This window comes from Oratosquilla oratoria, chromosome 17 (genome assembly GCF_046742065.1).
Source record: "Oratosquilla oratoria isolate Oo_2021 chromosome 17, ASM4674206v1, whole genome shotgun sequence".
Taxonomy (NCBI): domain Eukaryota; kingdom Metazoa; phylum Arthropoda; class Malacostraca; order Stomatopoda; family Squillidae; genus Oratosquilla; species Oratosquilla oratoria.
In genome coordinates this window covers 10,936,549-10,956,777 of record NC_134793.1, presented here as the reverse complement: position 1 = coordinate 10,956,777, position 20,229 = coordinate 10,936,549, and the positions used below count along the sequence as shown (strand labels likewise).

Here is a 20,229-nt window from a genome sequence, read left to right as displayed (position 1 = left end):
TCAACTTACCAGTGGCAGGATTCAAGTAACCATCACCTCAACCCGTTACAAGTGGTAACACCCTAACCTGCTCTACCAGTGAGCATCTTTTGAGTCTACAACTGAATAACTGTAGAGGATGGAAGCTGTTTCCTCAGACCTCACTTACATAAATATTTATACTTCAACTACCACCATCCACAAACTTGAGCAGCCTGCTTACCTCCTTATCAAGGGCATGACCCATGAATGTATCATGCAAGGTCCAAGACCCCTCCCACATCCAAGCAAGGGTGGGCAGGTGTATCCTCGTGGGTGATCGCTCCTCCAAGCCATCTGCACTTGACCACTGAGCCCGGTCTGTTGGTAGCAAAGTATTACTCCAACCTTGCACTGGACTCCACCTCTGGAAGAATAAAAGGATAACCATAATTGGTTCATTTACATGGTAAAGTATTCGTGTGCAATACTATGAATGTCTAGCTCACCATGGAGAAAAAAAAAAAATGTATATAAAGAACCTCAGTTCTCAGCCACAATCCATTTTAGAAAATTGTTTCAGAACCAATTTGGTCAAGGACTGAAACAAATTTACTGATCTGTTAGTTATAACTTTAATAGGTTATCTTTCCACAAAACTTTTAATTTTGGCCCATTTTCCATTGTTTGGGTTGGTTGAGAACAGATTGACTACAGGAAAAATTTTCTTTCTTTTTTTTTTTTGGTCAAGAACTGATTTGTTTAACTTGTGAGATGTTCATGAACCAATTTGTTCAAATTGTGAGACATTCAAGAACTGAGGTTCTACTATACTTACCTGATTCTCGTATGTTTCTTCGCATACCCTTATAGGTACTGAGGCCCCAAAGATAAAGACATAAACCTGATGATCTCCTCCAAGGGCCCAGAGTGTCATTTCATGGGAGCTTATACGTTTAAACTCCACCCCTAAGTAGGGAAGCTCTGACCAAACATTCTTGTCTGTTGCGAGGGAGAAGACGCGGCCGAGATTGGATACGGCAAAAAGGCTCGAGGCAGGCATGTTGGAGCTGAGGCCTGGCAATGAAGCTCTCACAGCCTGCAGATAAGGTACAATTTACTGAATTATATTTGAAATACAAAATACTAGTACATATTGCTTGTTTGCGAAAACGTCGTCATAACTCAAAAAACTGAATTTTTGAGTTATCTATACAGACATATTCATCTTCAAACACGGATTTTTTTGGTAACAGTGTCATATCTGTAGCTCAAAAATTGACCGCTAGAGAGTGCTAAATGTCCCAACGACATAACCTTACATGTTCCAACTTGTTCCAACAAATATTTTAGACTTAGTAAAGATTATGATTGTTTCAACTTCTATAAACTTTAGAGGCGTATTTGATGCTCCAAAATATTTTCCACCTATGGTGTTTGAGGGCTTTTTATAATATTGAGAGCGTTTTGAAACTTTAAAATGCCTCTCCTGAAAAATTCAATATTTTGAGTTATGACGACGTTTTCACAAACAAGCGAAATGTGCAATATATATTCATAAATAATGAATAAAAATAGAGCAATCACCAGAGAGTAATGGCTATAAAGTACAATAAAAAGAATCATTAATGCAATTATATTTCATAATGCATTTAACCTTCTACTGGGCAGTGCCATCTTACATTTTTTTTTTTTTTGGTCGTTACTGGAAAATTCTACTTTGATCATTTTTCCCAGAAAAGGTTAAATCTGTATAGATTTGTACATTCACTAGGTAATAAAATGGATTTTTTGACTCTTGCCACAGATTCAAACTGCCCCAGATGCAGCCATCACATGGAAGACACAGAACACCTATGCCCCACACTAACAATCCCCAGACAGCAACACAACGTCTCTTCTTTGAGTGACTTATGGTCCCATGTGGAGGCTGAAGCTTGCTTCCTGGAGGATGTGGGTCTTCTACAAGAAAGACCAGAGGCAATGGATTGAATGAAAATGGCTTTGTTGATTTTCTTCCAACAGTCACCAAATGCTTTTCATTAATAATGGAGGTGCTCTCTGCCTAGCAGAGGCTGAATACCTTCATTATAGCAACACTCCACTTACAAAAACACCAATACACATAAGAGAAATCAGTCTAGTTACTGAAAAATCAGTTAAGCATTAGGGAAGACATTCACCAGTATGGAAATCACAATTTTACAAAACAAAGCTAAGATTTCAAAATGAAAATAATCAAATGCCACATTTTTATCCAACTTACAGATATTATTTGAGCCATGTTGCAAGCCAACTTTCAAAAATTGGGTCAACTTACAGATAGCCTATAAGCCATTGTTGCAAGATTTTTTAACAATTTTGTAGTTCTCTGTCACGTGCTTACAAAGGTTAACTGGAAATCATGTTAAAAAAATTATCATCTTTTGTATTGTAATTAAAGGAGACAACTGACAGTATTCAATATATTATATACACTATTTCTCAAACAGAATGGAGTCTTAAAAATGTGAAATTTTTACATCCATAACTATACAATGATTTGCTCCTATGCTACTCAAAAGTGAACAGATGAACACATGAATAAAATAGCCAAGCACAAGCCAGATCAAAGGAAAAAGTGCCACCTGGTACAGAAGGGATGAAGATGTTATGTGATATCCCACATAACAATAACTGTCAAATGCAAGAGGTAGACCAGTGATGGCTACAAAGTGGTGGTCCTGCAAGAGGGAGGTCAGAGAGAATCATCTCCCTGCTGCCTAACTTCAAAGCCTGTCAATACCCTCGGCCTTTCATCTGAAAACACAGAGAGAGAGAGAGAGACAGAGAGAGAGAGAGAGAGAGGGGGAGAGAGGGAGGGAGAGAGAGAGAGAGAGAGAGAGAGAGAGAGAGAGAGAGAGAGAGAGAGAGAGAGAGAGAGAGGGAGAGAGAGAGAGGGAGAGAGAGGGAGAGAGGGAGAGAGAGGAGAGAGAGAGAGAGGAGAGAGAGAGAGAGGAGAGAGAGAGAGGAGAGAGAGAGAGGAGAGAGAGAGAGAGAGAGAGGAGAGAGAGAGAGAGAGGAGAGAGAGAGGAGAGAGAGAGAGAGAGAGAGAGAGAGAGGAGAGAGAGAGAGAGGAGAGAGAGAGAGAGAGGAGAGAGAGAGAGAGTGAGAGAGAGGAATAGAGAGGGGAAAGAGAGAGAGAGAGTGAGAGAGAGGAATGGAGAGGGGAAAGAGAGAGAGAGAGGGGAGAGAGTGAGAGTGAGAGAGAGGGAGAGAGGGAGAGAGAGAGAGAGAGAGAGGGGAGAAGAGAGAGAGGGGGGAGAAGAGAGAGAGATAGAGAGAGAGAGAGAAAGAGAGAGAGAGAGAGAGAGAGAGAGAGAGAGAGAGAGAGAGAGAGAGAGAGAGAGAGAGATGGGAAAGAGAGAGAGAGAGAGAGGGGAAAGAGAGAGAGAGAGTGAGAGAGAGGAATGGAGAGGGGAAAGAGAGAGAGAGAGGGGAGAGAGTGAGAGTGAGAGAGAGGGAGAGAGGGAGAGAGAGAGAGAGAGAGAAAAAGAGGGAGAGAGAGATTGTGGTGGGGGAGAGGCTGGTTGTTTCCCAATGAATGTATATATGAAAATACAATATTATTTGGTGTAACAGAAGGTGACTGTATTTACCTAGTTGTATTTTATGGGAAGGGGAGCTACGCTCGTGGTGTCCTGCCTTTGTATCTCGCAGTGTCTAGCTTGCTCTTAATTCATGAATGGTTTCTGCACACCCTATTTCTTCATCCAGTTTGTTCCAAGTGTCCACCACTCTATGTGGAAAACTGTTCTTCTTCAGATCTCTTTTATAACTATGTTTTTTGAGTCTCTTTCCATGTCCTTTTGTTTCTCTTGTCCCAGTTTAACAAGTCCTCTCTATTGAGTATTTCTGTTGTACCCTTCATGATTCTATAGATGGTCAGTAGGTCGCCTCTCTCTCTTCTTTGCTCCAGAGTCAGTAACTCCAATTTAGCCAATCCCTCTTTATATGACATGTTTGAAAGTGCAGGAGCCATTTTTGTGGCTGGTCTCTGGATTCTATTTTCTTTATATTTTTCTTTGGTACTGGGTGACCACAATGTCGCTGCATATTCTAGTCTAGGCCTTATCAGTGTGACCAATATTTCTTTAATCATTTCTTTGTCCAGATATGTAAATGCCACTTTTATTGATCTTAGCAAGTTATAGGATTCTCCGACAATTTTGTTTGTTTATCATCAGACAAGTCGTTTGAGATAGTTACTCCCAAATCTTTTTCAGATCCCACTTTCTTTATCCTCCTTAGTTCAAATTTTATATTGTCCTGATATTCTATTCTTAATTTTTACAAACTCCATTATGCTACACTTCTTAATATTGAAGTCTACTTCCCATTTCTGACTCCAGTTCCATACCTTATTCAGGTCTTCCTGTAGTGATTCGCAATCTGTTTCAGTTTTTACTTTCCTTAACAATTTAGCGTCATCTGCAAAGAAGCTCATGTAACATTGCACATCATCATCCATGTTATTCACATAAATAGCAAACATTATTGGAGCCAATACAGATCCTTGTGAAACTCATTTTTCTACCAATCAGGAAGTCCTCCATCCATTTTAGTAGGTTCCCTTGTATCCCTCCTATATGTCTCAGTTTTCTTTAATAATTGTTGTGTGGTACCTTGCTGAAAGCTTTTTGTAGGTCCAGGAAAGTGCAATCAGCCCATCCATCTCTTTCTTGCACTATGTCTATTAGTCTTGAGTAAAAACATATCAAGTTTGTGGTACATGATCTTCCTTGTCTGAACCCAAATTGTCTTAGGTTTATTATATTATTTTCTTCCAGGTGTTTAGGATTGGAAATGGAGAGAGTGAGTGGTTTGAAGTAAAGGTGGGACTTCGTCAAGGATGCGTTATGTCGCCCTGGCTGTTCAACTTATACATGGATGGGGTGGTGCGAGAGGTGAATGCTAGGGTAGTGAGTCAGGGATTGGAGATGGTTAAAGAAAATGGAGAAAAGTGGGAGGTGAGCCAGCTGTTGTTTGCGGACGACACTGCGCTTGTGGCAGGGTCAGAGGAGGGATTGAGGAAGCTGGTGGCAGAGTTTGGGAGAGTATGTGATAGAAGAAAGCTAAAGATAAATGTGGGTAAAAGTAAGGTGATGAGATGTACAAGGGGTGAAAGTGGCAGTAGACTGGAAGTGAACATTAAAGGAGAGCGACTGGAGGAAGTGGATAGTTTTAGATACTTGGGTGCAAGTGTAGCAGGAAAAGGTGGAGTGAAGGTGGAGGTAGAATGTAGATTGAGAGAAGCGAGTAAATGCCTTGGTGGTTTAAAGAGTGTAATGAGAAATAGACATTTGGGAATGGATGCGAAGAGGAGACTGTATGAAGGAGTGATTGTGCCAACAGCACTGTATGGGGCAGAAACGTGGAACATAAGAGAAGAAGAGAGAAGGAGTTTGAATGTGTTTGAGATGAGGTGTCTGAGAAGTATGGCGGGGGTTACTAGGCTAGATAGAGTGAGAAATGAGGAGGTGAGGAGGAGAACAGGGGTGAAAAAGGATTTGGGAGAGAGGGTTGATGAAAGAATATTAGGATGGTTTGGACACATGGAAAGAATGAGTGAAGAAAGACTAGTAAAAGAGGTATGGAAGGCAGATGTGGAGGGAGTGAACATGAGGGGACGTCCTAGGATGAGGTGGATGGATGGGGTGAAGGGGGCTTTGGGGAAGAGGGGAATGTCTGTTGAGGAAGGAAGGGAGAGGACGGAAGACAGAGGTGAGTGGAGAATGGTTGTATATGGATGATGTTGTGATTGCATGAGGAGGAATGGGCGGGGGGGGTGGGGGGTGGGGTAGTATGTGTGAGTAAATTTTGACGCAGCCCGAAGGGATTTCTCCCCGTCCTCTCCTTATATGCAAAGGGGGACGGAGAGGGGGGGTCGCCGATTAAATGAAGCGGCCTTGCTGTGGATGTACTGTGTCTTGCGACACTGCTTCTGACCCAGGGCGGTGGGCGGGGTGCAGGGATGACCCGTCATCCAGGAGGTGCTCAGATGAGAGGAAGGGTGGGAGGGGTGTGGAGTGTATTTGGGGATGAAATGGGTGGGAGTGTTTTTATGCCTTTCCCTTTTTGGCTACCTCCCTTGGAAGGGGGAAAATGCCTTGGTATATGTATGTATGTATGTATGTTTTACCCATCTATGTAGCAGAAACATGGGACATAAGAGAGGAAGAGTTTAAATGTATTTGAGATGAAATATCTGAGAAGTATGGTAGGGGTTACAAGGTTGGATAGAGTGAGAAATGAGGAGGTGAGGAAGAGAGCAGAGGTGGAAAAGTAGTTGAGAGATAGGGTTGATGAAAGAGTATTTGGATGGTTTGGACACATGGAAAGAATGAGTGAAGAGAGGTTAGAAAAAGAAGTTTGGAAGGCAGAGGTGGATGGAGTGAACATGACGGGGTGACTGAGGATGAGATCGATGGATGGGGTAAAAGGGGCATTGAGCAAGAGGGGGACGTCTGTTGAGGAAGGTAGGGAGAAGGCAGAAGATAGGGGTGTGTGGAGAATTGTCGTGTATGGATGATGCTGTGATTAATGGAATGGAGTGGGTGGGGGGATGGTGGGGGGGTTAAAGAGTGATTATGTATGAATGATATTTTGAGGGGACGGAGAGGAGGGGGTTGCTGATTAAATGAAGAGGTCTTACTGTATTGCTCCTGGCCCAGGGTAGTGGGTGAGATGCAGAGATGACCTGTCATCCAGAAGCCAAGATAAGAGGGTGATGAATGGGAGTGGAATGGGTGGGGATGAAATAGAATTATGCCTTTTGACTTTGGCTACCTCCCTTGTAAGGGGGACAAAGCAGTCTTAACCCCTCCCCCAATTTTGTTACTATGAATGAAGTAGCAATATGGACAGACACAAGGGAAGCCATGGAACAGCAGGTTTAATCTCCACCAATATGTCACTCTCTTTCTATCTGCAGTTGTTGTCATTCTTATTACTGTTCTTGTTGTTGGATTATGAATAGTATCCATAGGTTAGTAACCCATAAGCAAGTTAATGCAGCTGACCTATATTCTTAAACTTGTCCTTATTTAATGTGCTAGCTTTCATGTCCTACACATTAACCGAGATCTCTTGATTAGGGATAGGAGGGCTATAAGTGGTCATAACAACATATTAAGAAATATTAAATGTCTAAAGGATGTGAAGAAATACAGTTTTACATATTGATGTATAAATACTTGGAATACCTTAGAAGGTGATACAGCCCAAGTTGGAATAATACATGAATTCAAATATAAATATGATAATTGGAAATTAAGGATATAGACAAAGTTGGAAGTGTACATGAATCTGAGGCTTGGTATGATAAATTGGAGAATAGGAGGTGGGATCCAATGAGCACTGCTCCTTTCCTGTATATTTCAATTAGGTAAATAGCTTACCTACCATGGCTTATGATCTGAATCATATTTCTAATATATGTGGAACTGGTTCTACACCCCCAGCTTATGATATCAGTAGGAAGGAAGCAATCATAGGATCACAGCTCTCCTTGTGTTAAAAGGTGGAGGACATACAGTCAAACTTGAGAGGTTGTATGGCCAGTGCAAAAAGTAGGTGTTAAACCTGCTGGAATGAATCTCCTGATGGAGATAGTGTTGACAAGTTTTGAAGACAGGTGGCAAGGAAACGATTCTCGAACATCTGTCTTGCAGGACCACCATTTCTGTCACTAATCCCTGGATTTGGACTTATGGGCCAATATGAAACCTAATGTTTCTCTGTCTTTGGCTGTGGGTTTCCAATCACTGCAACTTAAAATAACAATCACTATTATTATTATCATTATAGTTTTTAGATACTCCTTTACCCTTACAAATTTTCTAATTTTCCAATTAAGAGCAATTTACCCGTTCCCTGACTCCTAGTACAGAGCTTATCTTAACTACATGCATTATCATAAGAGAACCTTGGTTTTCAGATGAGGCAAAGTAAAGATGGGAAAGGTGATAAGATATGTGGAAGACCAGCTTTTGATTATCAGTATTGTAAGCCAGACTGAAACCAAGGAAGCTGATAAATTCTAATGAGAAGAGGAGACCAAGTAAAAGAAAAATTTCTGAGGGACAGGCTCTTGCGGTTTCCAATAATCATGAGCCAACCAAATTAGAAAGACAAGACTTAATTCAACATATACCTACAATTCTTTTATTACCTGCTTCTCTGCAAAAGTGAATTATTAGGCATTACTGCAAATGTTCATCTATCTATATACTACCAAGGGCTTTTCCCCTTTATAAGGGAGGTAGCCCAGTCATAAGGCACGTACCTACTCCCACCCATTCCACTCACATCCACCACCCTTTCCTCACCTCTCATCTTAGCTCCTTATGGAGCAATGAATCCCCTTCTCCATCCCCTCATGCAAAAAGAGAAGACTGGGAGAAATCCCTTTGGGCTGCTTCAAAATACCATTCACACATAACCACTCTCTACACTCCCCATCCCCTCCCTTCCCTGCATCACAGTATCATCCATACACAACCATTCTCCACTTGCCCCTATCTCCTGCCTTCTTCCTTCCAAAAAACATTATTAGTGCAAGCACTGAACCTTGTGGAACTCTGCTCATAACTGCTCTCCAGCTTGACATCTTGTCCTTTACAACTGTCCTCATGTATCTTTCCTTCAAAAAGTCTTTAATCCATTCTAGTAGTTTGTCTCTCAATCCTCCAACATACTTCAATTTCCACATAAGACAACTATGAGGTACTTTATCAAATGCCTTCTGTAGGTCCAGGTACACACAGTCCACCCACCCCTTTCTCTCTTGCAGCATATCAATCACTCTCGAATAAAAACTTAAAAGATTCAACACACACGACCTTCCAGATCTGATGCCAAACTGTCAAAATGTTCATCTGTTCATGATATTTGGTCCATCAATCTTTCACAATCCTTTCACATAATTTCACTATTGTGCTGGTTAGTGATACTGGCCTATAATTTAGTGGTGTTTCCTTGTTTCCACCTTTGTGAATTGGCACCATGTTTGCCCTTTTCCAATCAAGTGGCACAATGCCTTCTTTCAATGAACATGTAATAAGACTGTGGATCTTGTCCGCTAGTTGTTCCCTACATTCTTTAAGTATCCAGTTTGAGATCCTGTCAGGTCCTGAAGCTTTTGTCACATCCAATGATCCCAAGAGATTGAGCACTTCCCTCACTTCTACATTTATATCTGCTAAACCTGGTTTTTTGCTCCCCTCACTTTTCTCCAAAAAGCTATGCTCTTTTGTGAAGACCAATTGGAAACCTTCATTCATTATTTCTGTGCAAGCTGGTGAGACAAAATGGCAGGTAGCAGGAAGGTTGTGGGAATTATTTTTTCACCATCCCTACTATTAATTTCTCCAAGAAAACTTAATAAGAAAAGTTGTTGTTGTTATAATACTGATGCAAAAAAATATACAAATTACTGTGCAAGTGGGTGAGACAAAATTTCACAAATACAAAGGATTACAAAGGCGGAGCATGCCGACAGCAGACCTTTTGATACATATCTAGGTCGGATGCGAAAAAAAAATCATACTAATAATAAAATAATAAATAAAGACTATGATAATGTAAATAACAAATAAAATACAGGTTAAATAATAAACAAACAGGTAAATAGTAAATAATAATAAATTGACATATAACTAATAATAAATGAAAATCAGACAGACAAATGATAACAAAACATAAAACAAATAATATAAGATAAATTATAATCATTACAGCATCTTACTTAGGTATTTATCTAAATGATTCTTAAAGCTTCGAACTGAACTACATTGCACTACCTGTGTAGGAAGTTTATTCCATTCATTAACTACACGGTTGGCAAAGTTGTTTCTACCTACTTCCAAATTGAATCTATTTCCGGAGAGTTTAAGACCATTGTTTCTTGTCTGATTCTCATTCAATGTAAAAATTTGGTCACTTTTGATGTTGTCAATTCCCTTTAGAATTTTAAAGACCTGTATCAAGTCACCTCTGAGTCTACGCTTTTTTAAGGAAAACAGATTCATATGTTTTAGTCGATATTTGCATTTATCTTTTTATATTTGGAATGAGTTTTGTGGCTCGCCATTGTACTATTTCCAATCTGTCAATGTCTTTAATGAGATTCGGTGACCATACGGAAACAGCATATTCAAAATGTGGACGAAACTAACGATTTATATGGCTTGTTAATGAGAGATGGATTTTTAAAGTCAAAAGATCGCGCAATCAGTCCTAGTATCTTATTTGCTTTCTCAGAGGCTGAAATACACTGCTTGGATGATTTAAGATCGTTACTAATAATTATGCCGAGATCCTTTTCACTATCCAATTTCTTTGAAGAGTTTCCAAATAATTTGTAATCGTAGTTACTGTTATTTTTACCTATGTGCATTATCTTGCATTTAATTGTGTTAAATTTCATTAGCCACTTTTCAGACCACTACTGTAATTTATCTAAATTTTCTTGAATATCTAATTGGTTTAAGTGGTAATTTGCCATTTTGTACAGTTTTTTATCATCATCATCTTATTTTTTAATTTTATAATTCACCTTGCTCCCAGCTTCAATGTGAATATAAAAATATTTGCAGACAATCTTAACCTTGATATTCCTCCCCTGTCATCAAGTCATGCTCATTTTTCACAGGACTTACAGAGAAGCACTCTTCTTCTTTGAGTCAGAAATTCTCCACATCAGGACCTGACAGGATCTCAAACTGGATACTTAAAGAATGTCGGGAACAACTAACGGACAAGATCCACAGTCTTATTACATGTTCATTGAAAGATGGCATTGTGCCACTTGATTGGAAAAGAGCAAACATGATGCCAATTCACAAAGGTGGAAACAAAGAAACACTACTAAATTATAGGCCAGTATTACTAACCAACACAATAGTGAAATTCTGTGAAAGGATTGTGAAAGACCAATGGACCAAATATTTTGAAAAGATGAACATTCTGACAGATAGTCAGTTTGGTTTCAGATCTGGTAGGTCATGTGTTTCGAACCTTTTAAGCTTTTACTGGAGTGATTGATGTGCTGCATGAGAGGGAGGGGTGGGTGGATTGCATGTACCTGGACCTAGAGACGGCATTTGATAAAGTACCTCACAATCAACTTATGTGGAAATTGAAGCATGCTGGAGGACTGACAGGCAAACTATTAGAATGGATTAAAGACTTTTTGAAGGAGATACATGAGGACTGTAGTAGAGGACAAGATATCAAGCTGGAGAGCAGTAACAAGTTCCACAAGGTTCAGTGCTTGCACCAATTATGTTTCTTGTCGATATTAATGACACGATGGAAGGATGAAGCTATGCCATCATGTTTGCAAAGGATGCAAAAATCATGAGAAGAGTGAAAAATGAGGATAATAGAATATTGCAAAAAGATCTAGATACTATTTTTGCATGGAGCCAAGAATGGGAAATGAAGTTCAATACCAAAAAATGAAAAGTACTGGAGAAGGACAATAGCTGCAAAAGGCCTTTCTTAAACTATTCCTTGGGAAGTGAAAACATTACAAAAGATGAGAAAGACTTGGGAATGTTGATAAAAGACAACTTATCAACTGACAGACATATCAGCAGGATTGTGGGAGAGACATATCTACTGCAGAGGATTTAGTGACGTTCCATTATATAGATGAAGAGATGATGAAAATATACATCAATAGTATGGTCCCCACAAAGAGTGAAGGATATAAGCAAGACTGAGAGAACACAAAGGGCAGCAACCAAACTGGTCCTCTGCCCAGCAGATAAACTATACAAGGAAAGACTAAAGGCAGGTTTGCAAACTTTGAAAAATTGAAGAGAAAGAGGTGACATGATTACAGTATTCAGGTCACTAAAGGGGATAGATTGCATTGATAGAAGAGATCTTCTGATTAAAGATGGGAGGGCTTTAAGAGGTCATAGAAGTAAATTAAGAAAGACCACATGTTGAAAGGATGTGAAGAAATAGTTTTCCATATAAATGTATAAATATGTAGAACAGATTAGAGGGTGATATAGCCCAAGCTCAAACAATACACAAGTTCAAATCTAAATATGATAATTTAGTAATTTAGTATCTCAAATTCTAAAGATCATTTGGGTTGTCGTCATCACAGATGATGACAGCCTGATTATTATTGTACCTCAGGTAATTAACAGACAATGGCAGACCCCCATGTTCTCTCATAAAGTCCATGGAAGCCCTATGTCTTTGTAACAGTACTTATTAACATCACCTGGAATTGGAGAACACCCAGTCCACAACGTGAAATCCATTGTCTGATAGTGACTGGACTGGCATGGCATCTGGACCGTAACCTAACCGCTTCCTTCATTATTAAATCTGCTTGTAGCAAGGTTTTTGGTTTTCTATTTCAGCCAAGAAAATCACATATTACATTCATGTATTATAATTTACAAAATTAATATTTAATTTTCTAATGCTATATCATGTAATGTGTGCACAACTAGAATAATACCCAAACACTACTCCTTTCCTGTATACTACATTTAGGTAAACTACTAACATGCTCTAGTTTCACCAGCATATTTCAACACCATAGCTAAAGTGGGAGGTATTAATATAGTCTTGCTGAAGTCTACTCTATCCTGTCCAGCCTGTTTTCCCTAGAACATGTCAAAAATTTATCATACCCTAGTCTATTTCCCTAATTTGGAGTCTAAGTTTTCTGGGCAACTTATAGCTTATAGAATCTGTACTTATTATGGTCTATGTACTTTTACCATGTCTCTGACAGTGGGTACTAGGGGTCACAGATTTAAGATACAGTTCAATATTAAAAAAATATTAATGTCAAGTGCTTCAGTTACTTAATTTTTTGCTGCATGTAGTTGAAGTCTCCAGCATATCTAAATTTATATCTTAAGTCGCAGTTATTCTTCTATTAGGAGCTGTTACCTTACTTAGCCCTTCTTGACCTCTAGTCTCTTACTAAACCTGATAATCTATAATAAACTTCAGTTTTGAAAGATACACTCCACCAGTCACTACTCATAATTTGTGTTTCTTGAACCACCCCTCTGACAGACTGGAGTGTCTGTCTATGACTGACAGATACGACACTAGTGACTATATAAACATAAGGCTAGCACAACTTGAGACATGATGACAGTTTACCCTCATTCCTCCCCACTAACTTTTACTATGAAAGCATAAGCATTACAGCTAAAGTTGATATAGAAATTTTTGTCCCAGTCCAGAGAACAAGTGTCATCCCCTCAGGGTTGCACCTCCTGATGGAGATCTGGGGGTTCACGGACATTGAAAATGAGGATCTTCATTGTCCATCTTCCAGGACCACCTTACTTTACCTTACCTTATGGAACCTAATGTATGTACTGAATGCAGGTGCATTAGACTTCTATTTCCAGATCTTCTGTATCAACTTCAAAATCAACTGGTTGTGTGTTGTGGTTGGCATTGCAATTAAACTTCAGTTCCTGATTTTTCCAGTATTTGTCTGAGCAATTTTCGAAAGAGTGCCACTAGGGGCATTCACTATTTGATTTGGCAGGCTATTCCAAGTGTCGATAATTGAGAGAACTGTTGCAATCTCATTTTTCCTGCTGCCCTAATCTTGTAGTTTCAGACCATGGGTCCTGGTGATAACTTCAGATTTTATCAATGTTGGTGTAGTGTCTTGATCATAGTAATTATGCATAATCTTGTACACTTCTATCATATCTCCCCTTACTAAGCCTTCTATATTTCAAAGTGGGCAAATCCAACCTCCAAAGTATTTCCTGTCATTGGTCCCACTGTTGTGACTGTACTATGCGCATCTAAGTAATTTCTTGTAATACTAATTATGATGCAGCACACTGACTTACCTTCTTAGATTTGACATGTAAATATTTACTGTCTGTAATCTTGAAAATATGATCATGTTCTTTAAATAATTTAGAATGAGACAGGAACAATTGTCATACCAGTTTGTAAAAATTTGGTACTACGTACAAGTAACAATTTGTTACAATACGTTGCTACTTGCGACGGATTTTTAAACTTGTTTTCCAGTACAATTATTTAAATGCATGCAAGTGAAACTGAGTTTACATTAATTTAAGATAATGTAAAAAAAATGAACAAAGGAACTACAAAATATAGTAGTATAACTATAAGTATAATTAACGTTTATTCTTAACAGAAAGAGGGTGGCGGATTCTCTTGATAAACATTCTGTACTTAATATAAAATATCTCACTAACAATTGAATTATTTTTTGTATTCAACAAACTACAGGATATGGGATGACTTTTACCTCCGCTGTTGCTATGCACAACTAAAAGACATTTGCAGTGGTTACCAATTTGTAAACAAATCCCTTGAATCAGCTGTAACCAAACCTTTCGGGCCTTTGACAGGTATTATTTGTTAGATACTAGAGGTTGAAACGATTTTTCGGAACGCATACACTTTCATTTTTCAATTTGTACCTTTGTATCAAAGATATATAGAATAATTTACAAAAAATATTTTATTTAGATATAATGTTGAATACAGCTCTTTACGTGATTTGAATACGAACAGGAAAAAAATAAGTTTCTCGCTTCTATATTTAGTAACTAAAGGCAAACGCCATCTCTTGGCTTTCTAGTCAACTATTTTCGTCTGTTTACGTATCGTCTACAGTGCCAACATCCGTGACACAATAGTGCCACATTTGATACAATAATATAATGTAATTAGGAACCTTCGGATATGGCGATTTTAAATGTGCGTACAACAAATGCTTACCTATAGTGATATGAAAAGTAGTGAGTGAACTATTAAGAACGAGAGAAATAGTGATATCTGAGTGCCTAGGGCAAAGGCCAAGGCACAATTCACCACGGGAAGTCAAAGTGACTGTAATGGGGAGCGTCGGTGGTGTGGGAGGGGACGAGAAAGAGAGTGTGAAAAATGGAGAGGATCGTTGTTGTGGGAGTGGGGAGGGCGGTAAGGATGCTGAAGGAGAGAAGGAAAGAATTGGGAACGTGAACTGCAATGAACGTAAGAGAGAAGATGGGTTAAATTCAAGGTTTGGAGACCTCCACAGCAGCAAAGAGAAGAATAATGAAATCAAGGAAGATTCATCATCCTCTTCACAAATGCTAAGTCTGCTGGATGAGTTCACAAAGATTTATGCTCAACGACTTGACAGAGTCGAACAAACTTCAAAAGGAAATAATGACACCAAATACTTGCAGGTAATGTTGTCCATGTAAAAGTGCCTCATTTAGTGTGAGTAGCTCTTAAAACTAAGTGCATTTGGTAGTTTTTTATAGTTGGATCATCATTTCAAGCAATAATGAACCAACACGTAAAAAATAACTGATGATTATTAATTATGGGATTATTATCCATTCCATCTTTTTCTATTTTGTTCTCTAGAGAATTTTTTTATTCTATTCCTGTATCACACAAACACAATTTTCACTTCTTTCTATTTTATATTTGAAAAATTATTTTTTCTCATGTAATGGTTAGGTTATATTAAGTTAGAAGCTATTGGACAACATGAATTTAACATTAAATATCCATGTATGTGTGATTCTGGAATTTTACCTTTTTTTTTTTTAGGAAATCATTTTCAATAAAAATCATTGGAGACAATGATAGCTTTACCAAATTTTTAGAATAATGAAATTTGTATACTCATTACTCACCTTATTCTAAATAGTATAGATTAATGGAAAACTAATACAATATATTAATTGTTGTCATGAGTTTTACTGATGGGAAACGTGAGTCCTCCAGTGGCTGGCATTGGACCTTCAGACCCCCAGTGAATCAATGAGAGAAAAATTTTGACTGTCATGTGTGTTTTATTAGTCTGAGTTCATTCCAATGTCACCTATTGACAGGAGGACGAGGAAGGAAAATAGTCAAAATTAACTGAAAAAATAGAGAGGTACCTCCTGGTCTAATAACTGAATGCCAGCCTCTCAGGGTTGCATTTCCAAATAGAGCCAAGGGGGTTGATAAGTTTTGAAGATTGGCATTGAGGAAATCACTCTTTTCAATGTTCATTTTGAAGGACCCATTCTAGCATGTACTTATTGATCCCTTTACCTTGTTTGTGTGTGTAATTATGCAATTGTAGTATACTAGAAAGGAACACTAGTCATCGGGTCCCATCCACTGCTCTCCACTTTCTGGTACCTAGACACAAAATCATGTACGGTTCCAACTTATTTTATATCCTTAATTTCCAACAATCATCTTATGTAGACTTAATTCATGTGTTGTTCCAGCTTGGGCTATATCACCTGAGCTACTCCAAATATTAATGCATCCATCTATATTTTACAATTTTTTCACATATTTTGGCTATTGCACAAGTCAAAGAGTCTGTAATTTAGTGGCACCCCCATGTTTCCTCCTTTGAATATTCAAACTCCTCTTCTGTAATGAATACTGATTGGAAACTTCCATCCATTATTTCAGCTTGTATCCTTGCATTGTTATATGCTACCCCTTCAAGTTTTGACTTTATTCCTTCTCCATTTCAGCATGTCATTTAGAAATTTGAAATTACTTCAACTAGTACATCTTTCTCAAAGTTCTATTCCTCTTTGCATTGTATTCTTGTATATTAATTTCTGTTTTTTTTTTTTTCTTTTTTTTCTTTTTTGTATTTGTCTAATATTTTTGCCATCTTTCCCATGCATTTTTTTGACAAATCACATCTTTTATCCAATCAGTCTTTTTTTTTTTTTTTTTTTGCACCTTTCTCACTTATGTTCAGTATATATCTTCTCTTATGTTGTAGATTTTCGTAAAAAAAAATTAATTTCTTCTCAATTTATGTAGTTTCATTGAACTCTCTCCAGTCTACTTTTTATCTTTTTTCCACTTAGATATAGTTTGCCTTTGCAAAGCTGAATCTTCCTTGGCTTTATATTTCCTCTGTCATTTCTATCTTCCCCACTTCCAGCATAAACTTTCTTAGCCATTGGACATTGGTAATTCAATGATCCAGTCACCTCAGGTTCCATGGTAGAAGTAAAATCCAATCTTGTAGGTGTATCTTCACCTCTATACCATGTTGGTTCCCTCACCCATTGGGTCATAATATTATCAATTGTTATGTTCATTAAATGTTGCCCCCGGGCTTCCTCACTTGTGAATCAATCAGTCAATCCTTCACCACTAGTGTCTGATGCAAAAGAATAGCGGCCTCCAGGAAACTGGGACCATAAAGCCCTGTTCACACTAGCGGTTTCAGCCGCGGCGGTTCAATTACAATGTAAGGCAATGGAGGTATTCGCACACAACCGCGTAGTTTTCCCTTGACTATGTGGTAACGCTCGCCGCGGTCTCCACGCGTTTCAAACTGCTAGTGTGAACAGGGCCTAAGTCACTTAGAGTAGTGACCATTCCTTCCATATTACCTCTCGACAGTTAAAGTCGCCCATTAGAGTTATATTTCCGATTTTTTCAATAAACCTTTTCCAGTTGCTCAATTGTGTCTCTTATCCATTCTCTGTATTCTGTTTCATTCCATTCTCCCCTTTTACTGTACCGCCTCCTCATCCTCTTCTCTTCTTTTCCCTGTTACTCCACATCGTCCTCCACCTCCTCCTCCTCCTTTCCTCTTTTTCTCCCTGTTCCTCCGCTTCTTCCTCCTCCTCCTCATTGCATTCTCCCCTCTCCCTACCTCTTTCCCTCCTCCTCCAACTCCTCATCTTCGTCCTTCCTCGCTGTCTACGCCCCGCTTTTGTCCCGGGGACTGTGCCTACAACCCCCACGAACCCTTTCCTTGCCGGGTGAAGGCACTTTTATTCATCTCCGTGGCACCCCGATCAGTATCGACGCTTACATGACTCGCACATTTGAATCAATCGTCAGTGACTCAATCAATCTCTCGTGACTTCGATGGCACGGTCACGCGACTCGCGTCATGATGGTGCGAGTCGCATGCCTGCCTGCCATGCCACACCCACGTGATTCACATACTTCATGAGTCAACCTCCGCTGAGATCACTTCACTCCTGCCAGCGGGGCCAGCTTGGGTGAGACGCCCTCCACTCCCGCCCTGCCTCTTCGCTCCCTCCTTCCCTCCCTCCATCCCTGAGACGCCCTCCACTCCCGCCCTGCCTCCTCGGTCCCTCCCTCCATCCCTGAGACGCCCTCCACTCCCGCCCTGCCTCCTCGGTCCCTCCCTCCATCCCTGAGACGCCCTCCACTCCCGCCCTGCCTCCTCGGTCCCTCCCTCCATCCCTGAGACGCCCTCCACTCCCGCCCTGCCTTCTCAGTCCCTCCTTCCCTTCCTCCCTACATCCCGCCCTGCCTCCTCAGTCCCTCTCACCCTCCTTCCGTTTCTTCCTATTTCCTCCTCTCTCTCCTTCCCTCCCCCTCTCTCCTTCCTTCCCCTCTCTCCTTTCTCCCTTTTCTCCCTCCTTCCTTCCCACTCTCCTTTCTTCCTTCTTCCTTCCCACTCTCCTTTATCCCCTTTCTGCCTCCTTCCTTTATTCTCTCCCTCTCTTTCTTTCTCACCTCTTCCCTCCTTCCTTCTCTCCCTCTCTCCTTCCTCAGTCCCTTCCTCCCTTTCTCCCTCCTTTTCTCTTCCCTCCACTCTCTCCCTTCCCGCCCTCCTTCTCTCTTTCCTCCTCTCTCTCTTTCCCTACCCTTCTTTATCCCCTCTCTCCCTCTCTTCCTCTTTCCTCCCCTCTCTCCCTCCCTCCCTCTTTCGTTCCCTCCACTCCTTCCTTCCCTCCTTCCCTCTTCCCTCTCCCACTCCATCCCAGCCACCTTTGTCCAGCAAAATAAGATGGCTTGACACTAGCCAGAGTAAAATGTGCAAAACACGTGAATCACAATTTCCTGGTTTAACCGTACAGTGCTGTTGTTGATCTTATTGGTGTTGCTGCGTTGGGTGCAGAGGAAGGACACTCCAGCGGGAGACCCATTGGTCCTTACACTCACATGTGACCGCATCAGTTGGAAGTACGAGTCAAAGAGGCAGTGGTCAAGGAGAGAGTTGACTTCTTCAATACGGCGGTGGAAGATTTTTGTTCTGACTAATGGCAGCCGATCTGAATCCGTTGAAAGACGGGTCGACGATACAACTGGGCTTTGATTGCTCGAGACTTGCAAAAACTGCCTCTCTCTCGTGAATAAATTAGTACTGTATTGGATGGTTTAAAGTTATTCCGGACATTATTAACGCAGCTGAGATGCTGGCCGACAGTAAAAAAGATGTGTAGAAAGAGTGGAGGGTGGGACAAAGTTGAAATTAAAATTTGTCAGTTTTTTCCACAAAACAAAGGTGCGTGACTCTGCTCCGTAGGGTTGTCACTTAAATCCCGAGAATATTGACTACAAAGAACCTTTATAGTTAGTACTCCGTACGGGGGCAATGGGTAATGTCCCTGCCTCCAACGCGGGAGCCCGTGTTCGATCCCCGGGAGGTGGTACATGATTGTGTTCGAGTCGCACTCTCATGGCTTCCTAAGCCCTCTCTGCAACGGCGGACATCAGAGGCGCAGTAGACCAGCATGGTCGAGGTGATGAAGCACTGGTTTCAGACTCCATTGACAAGCAGAGGGGCCACTCCAAGACGCTATCAGCCACCACTCTCCACTTCTTCGCACCCAACCATAACACGGGCTGCTTCGTCCCTTAGAGGGATAGGCCGGCGGTCTTGCATTGGATACTCAAGGCAGAGCATTGTGTGATAAGACTGTGTTTACCTAATGGATGGTATAGTTGCTGTGTTAGTATTGGTGCTAATGTAAGTGTAGGTGTTTGAGTTTGTGTGTGTGTCGATGCCGAAGGGTTGGCGCGGTTTTTTAATAAAATCGTCTGGCGACAGTCGGGACGCAAGGGACCTAACGGCATCAGCTGCCCCCACCCCACCCCCATCCTCACCCCCTCCCACTGTTAACCTCGGAACCTGGTTGCCTGTAGGTGTGTGTGTGTAGGTGTATGTGTGTGTGTGTATGTAGGTGTATGTGTGCGTGTGTAGGTGTGTGTGTGTGTGAGAGCAGGTGTATATACACACACACAAATAAATAAATAAATCTATATATATATATATATACACACATATGTGTGTGTGTGTGTATTCTTATAAAAATGTTCGAAAAAGCGTAAGAGGAAGTAAAAAAAATAAAGAGGAAATTTTCTGATGGAAAAAAACACCAAGTATATAAGAAGCAACCTGAAACCGAAGACTTGGAAGAAAATGATTTTTCTTCTTGGCAAAGGACACAA

At 40.2% G+C, this 20,229-nt stretch overlaps 2 protein-coding genes across 13 annotated transcripts in view; one reads left to right on the top strand and one right to left on the bottom strand.

The window, feature by feature from the left end:
* The window catches only part of LOC143034399 (tectonin beta-propeller repeat-containing protein 1-like), a 78,243-nt gene extending 63,852 nt beyond the window's left edge, over positions 1-14,391 (bottom strand). Inside the window, exons 1-3 of one of the 2 annotated variants that reach the window (XM_076200399.1) lie at positions 14,291-14,391; positions 797-1,057; positions 203-385 (exon numbers count right to left, since the gene is read on the bottom strand). In XM_076200399.1, coding sequence (XP_076056514.1) covers positions 203-385; positions 797-1,021 — 408 coding nt within the window. In that variant the 5' untranslated portion in view covers positions 1,022-1,057; positions 14,291-14,391. Of the gene's footprint in view, positions 1-202; positions 386-796; positions 1,058-2,278; positions 2,356-14,290 lie in introns of those variants that run through there. The other variant, XM_076200398.1, reaches the window with a different exon arrangement.
* Positions 14,392-14,625: 234 nt separating this feature from the next.
* The window catches only part of LOC143034397 (uncharacterized), a 109,867-nt gene continuing 104,263 nt past the window's right edge, over positions 14,626-20,229 (top strand). For all 11 annotated transcript variants that reach the window (XM_076200386.1, XM_076200395.1, XM_076200394.1 and 8 more), the window contains exon 1: positions 14,626-15,218. In XM_076200386.1, the coding sequence (XP_076056501.1) occupies positions 14,883-15,218 (336 nt within the window). In that variant the 5' untranslated portion in view covers positions 14,626-14,882. The remainder of the gene's footprint in view (positions 15,219-20,229) is intronic.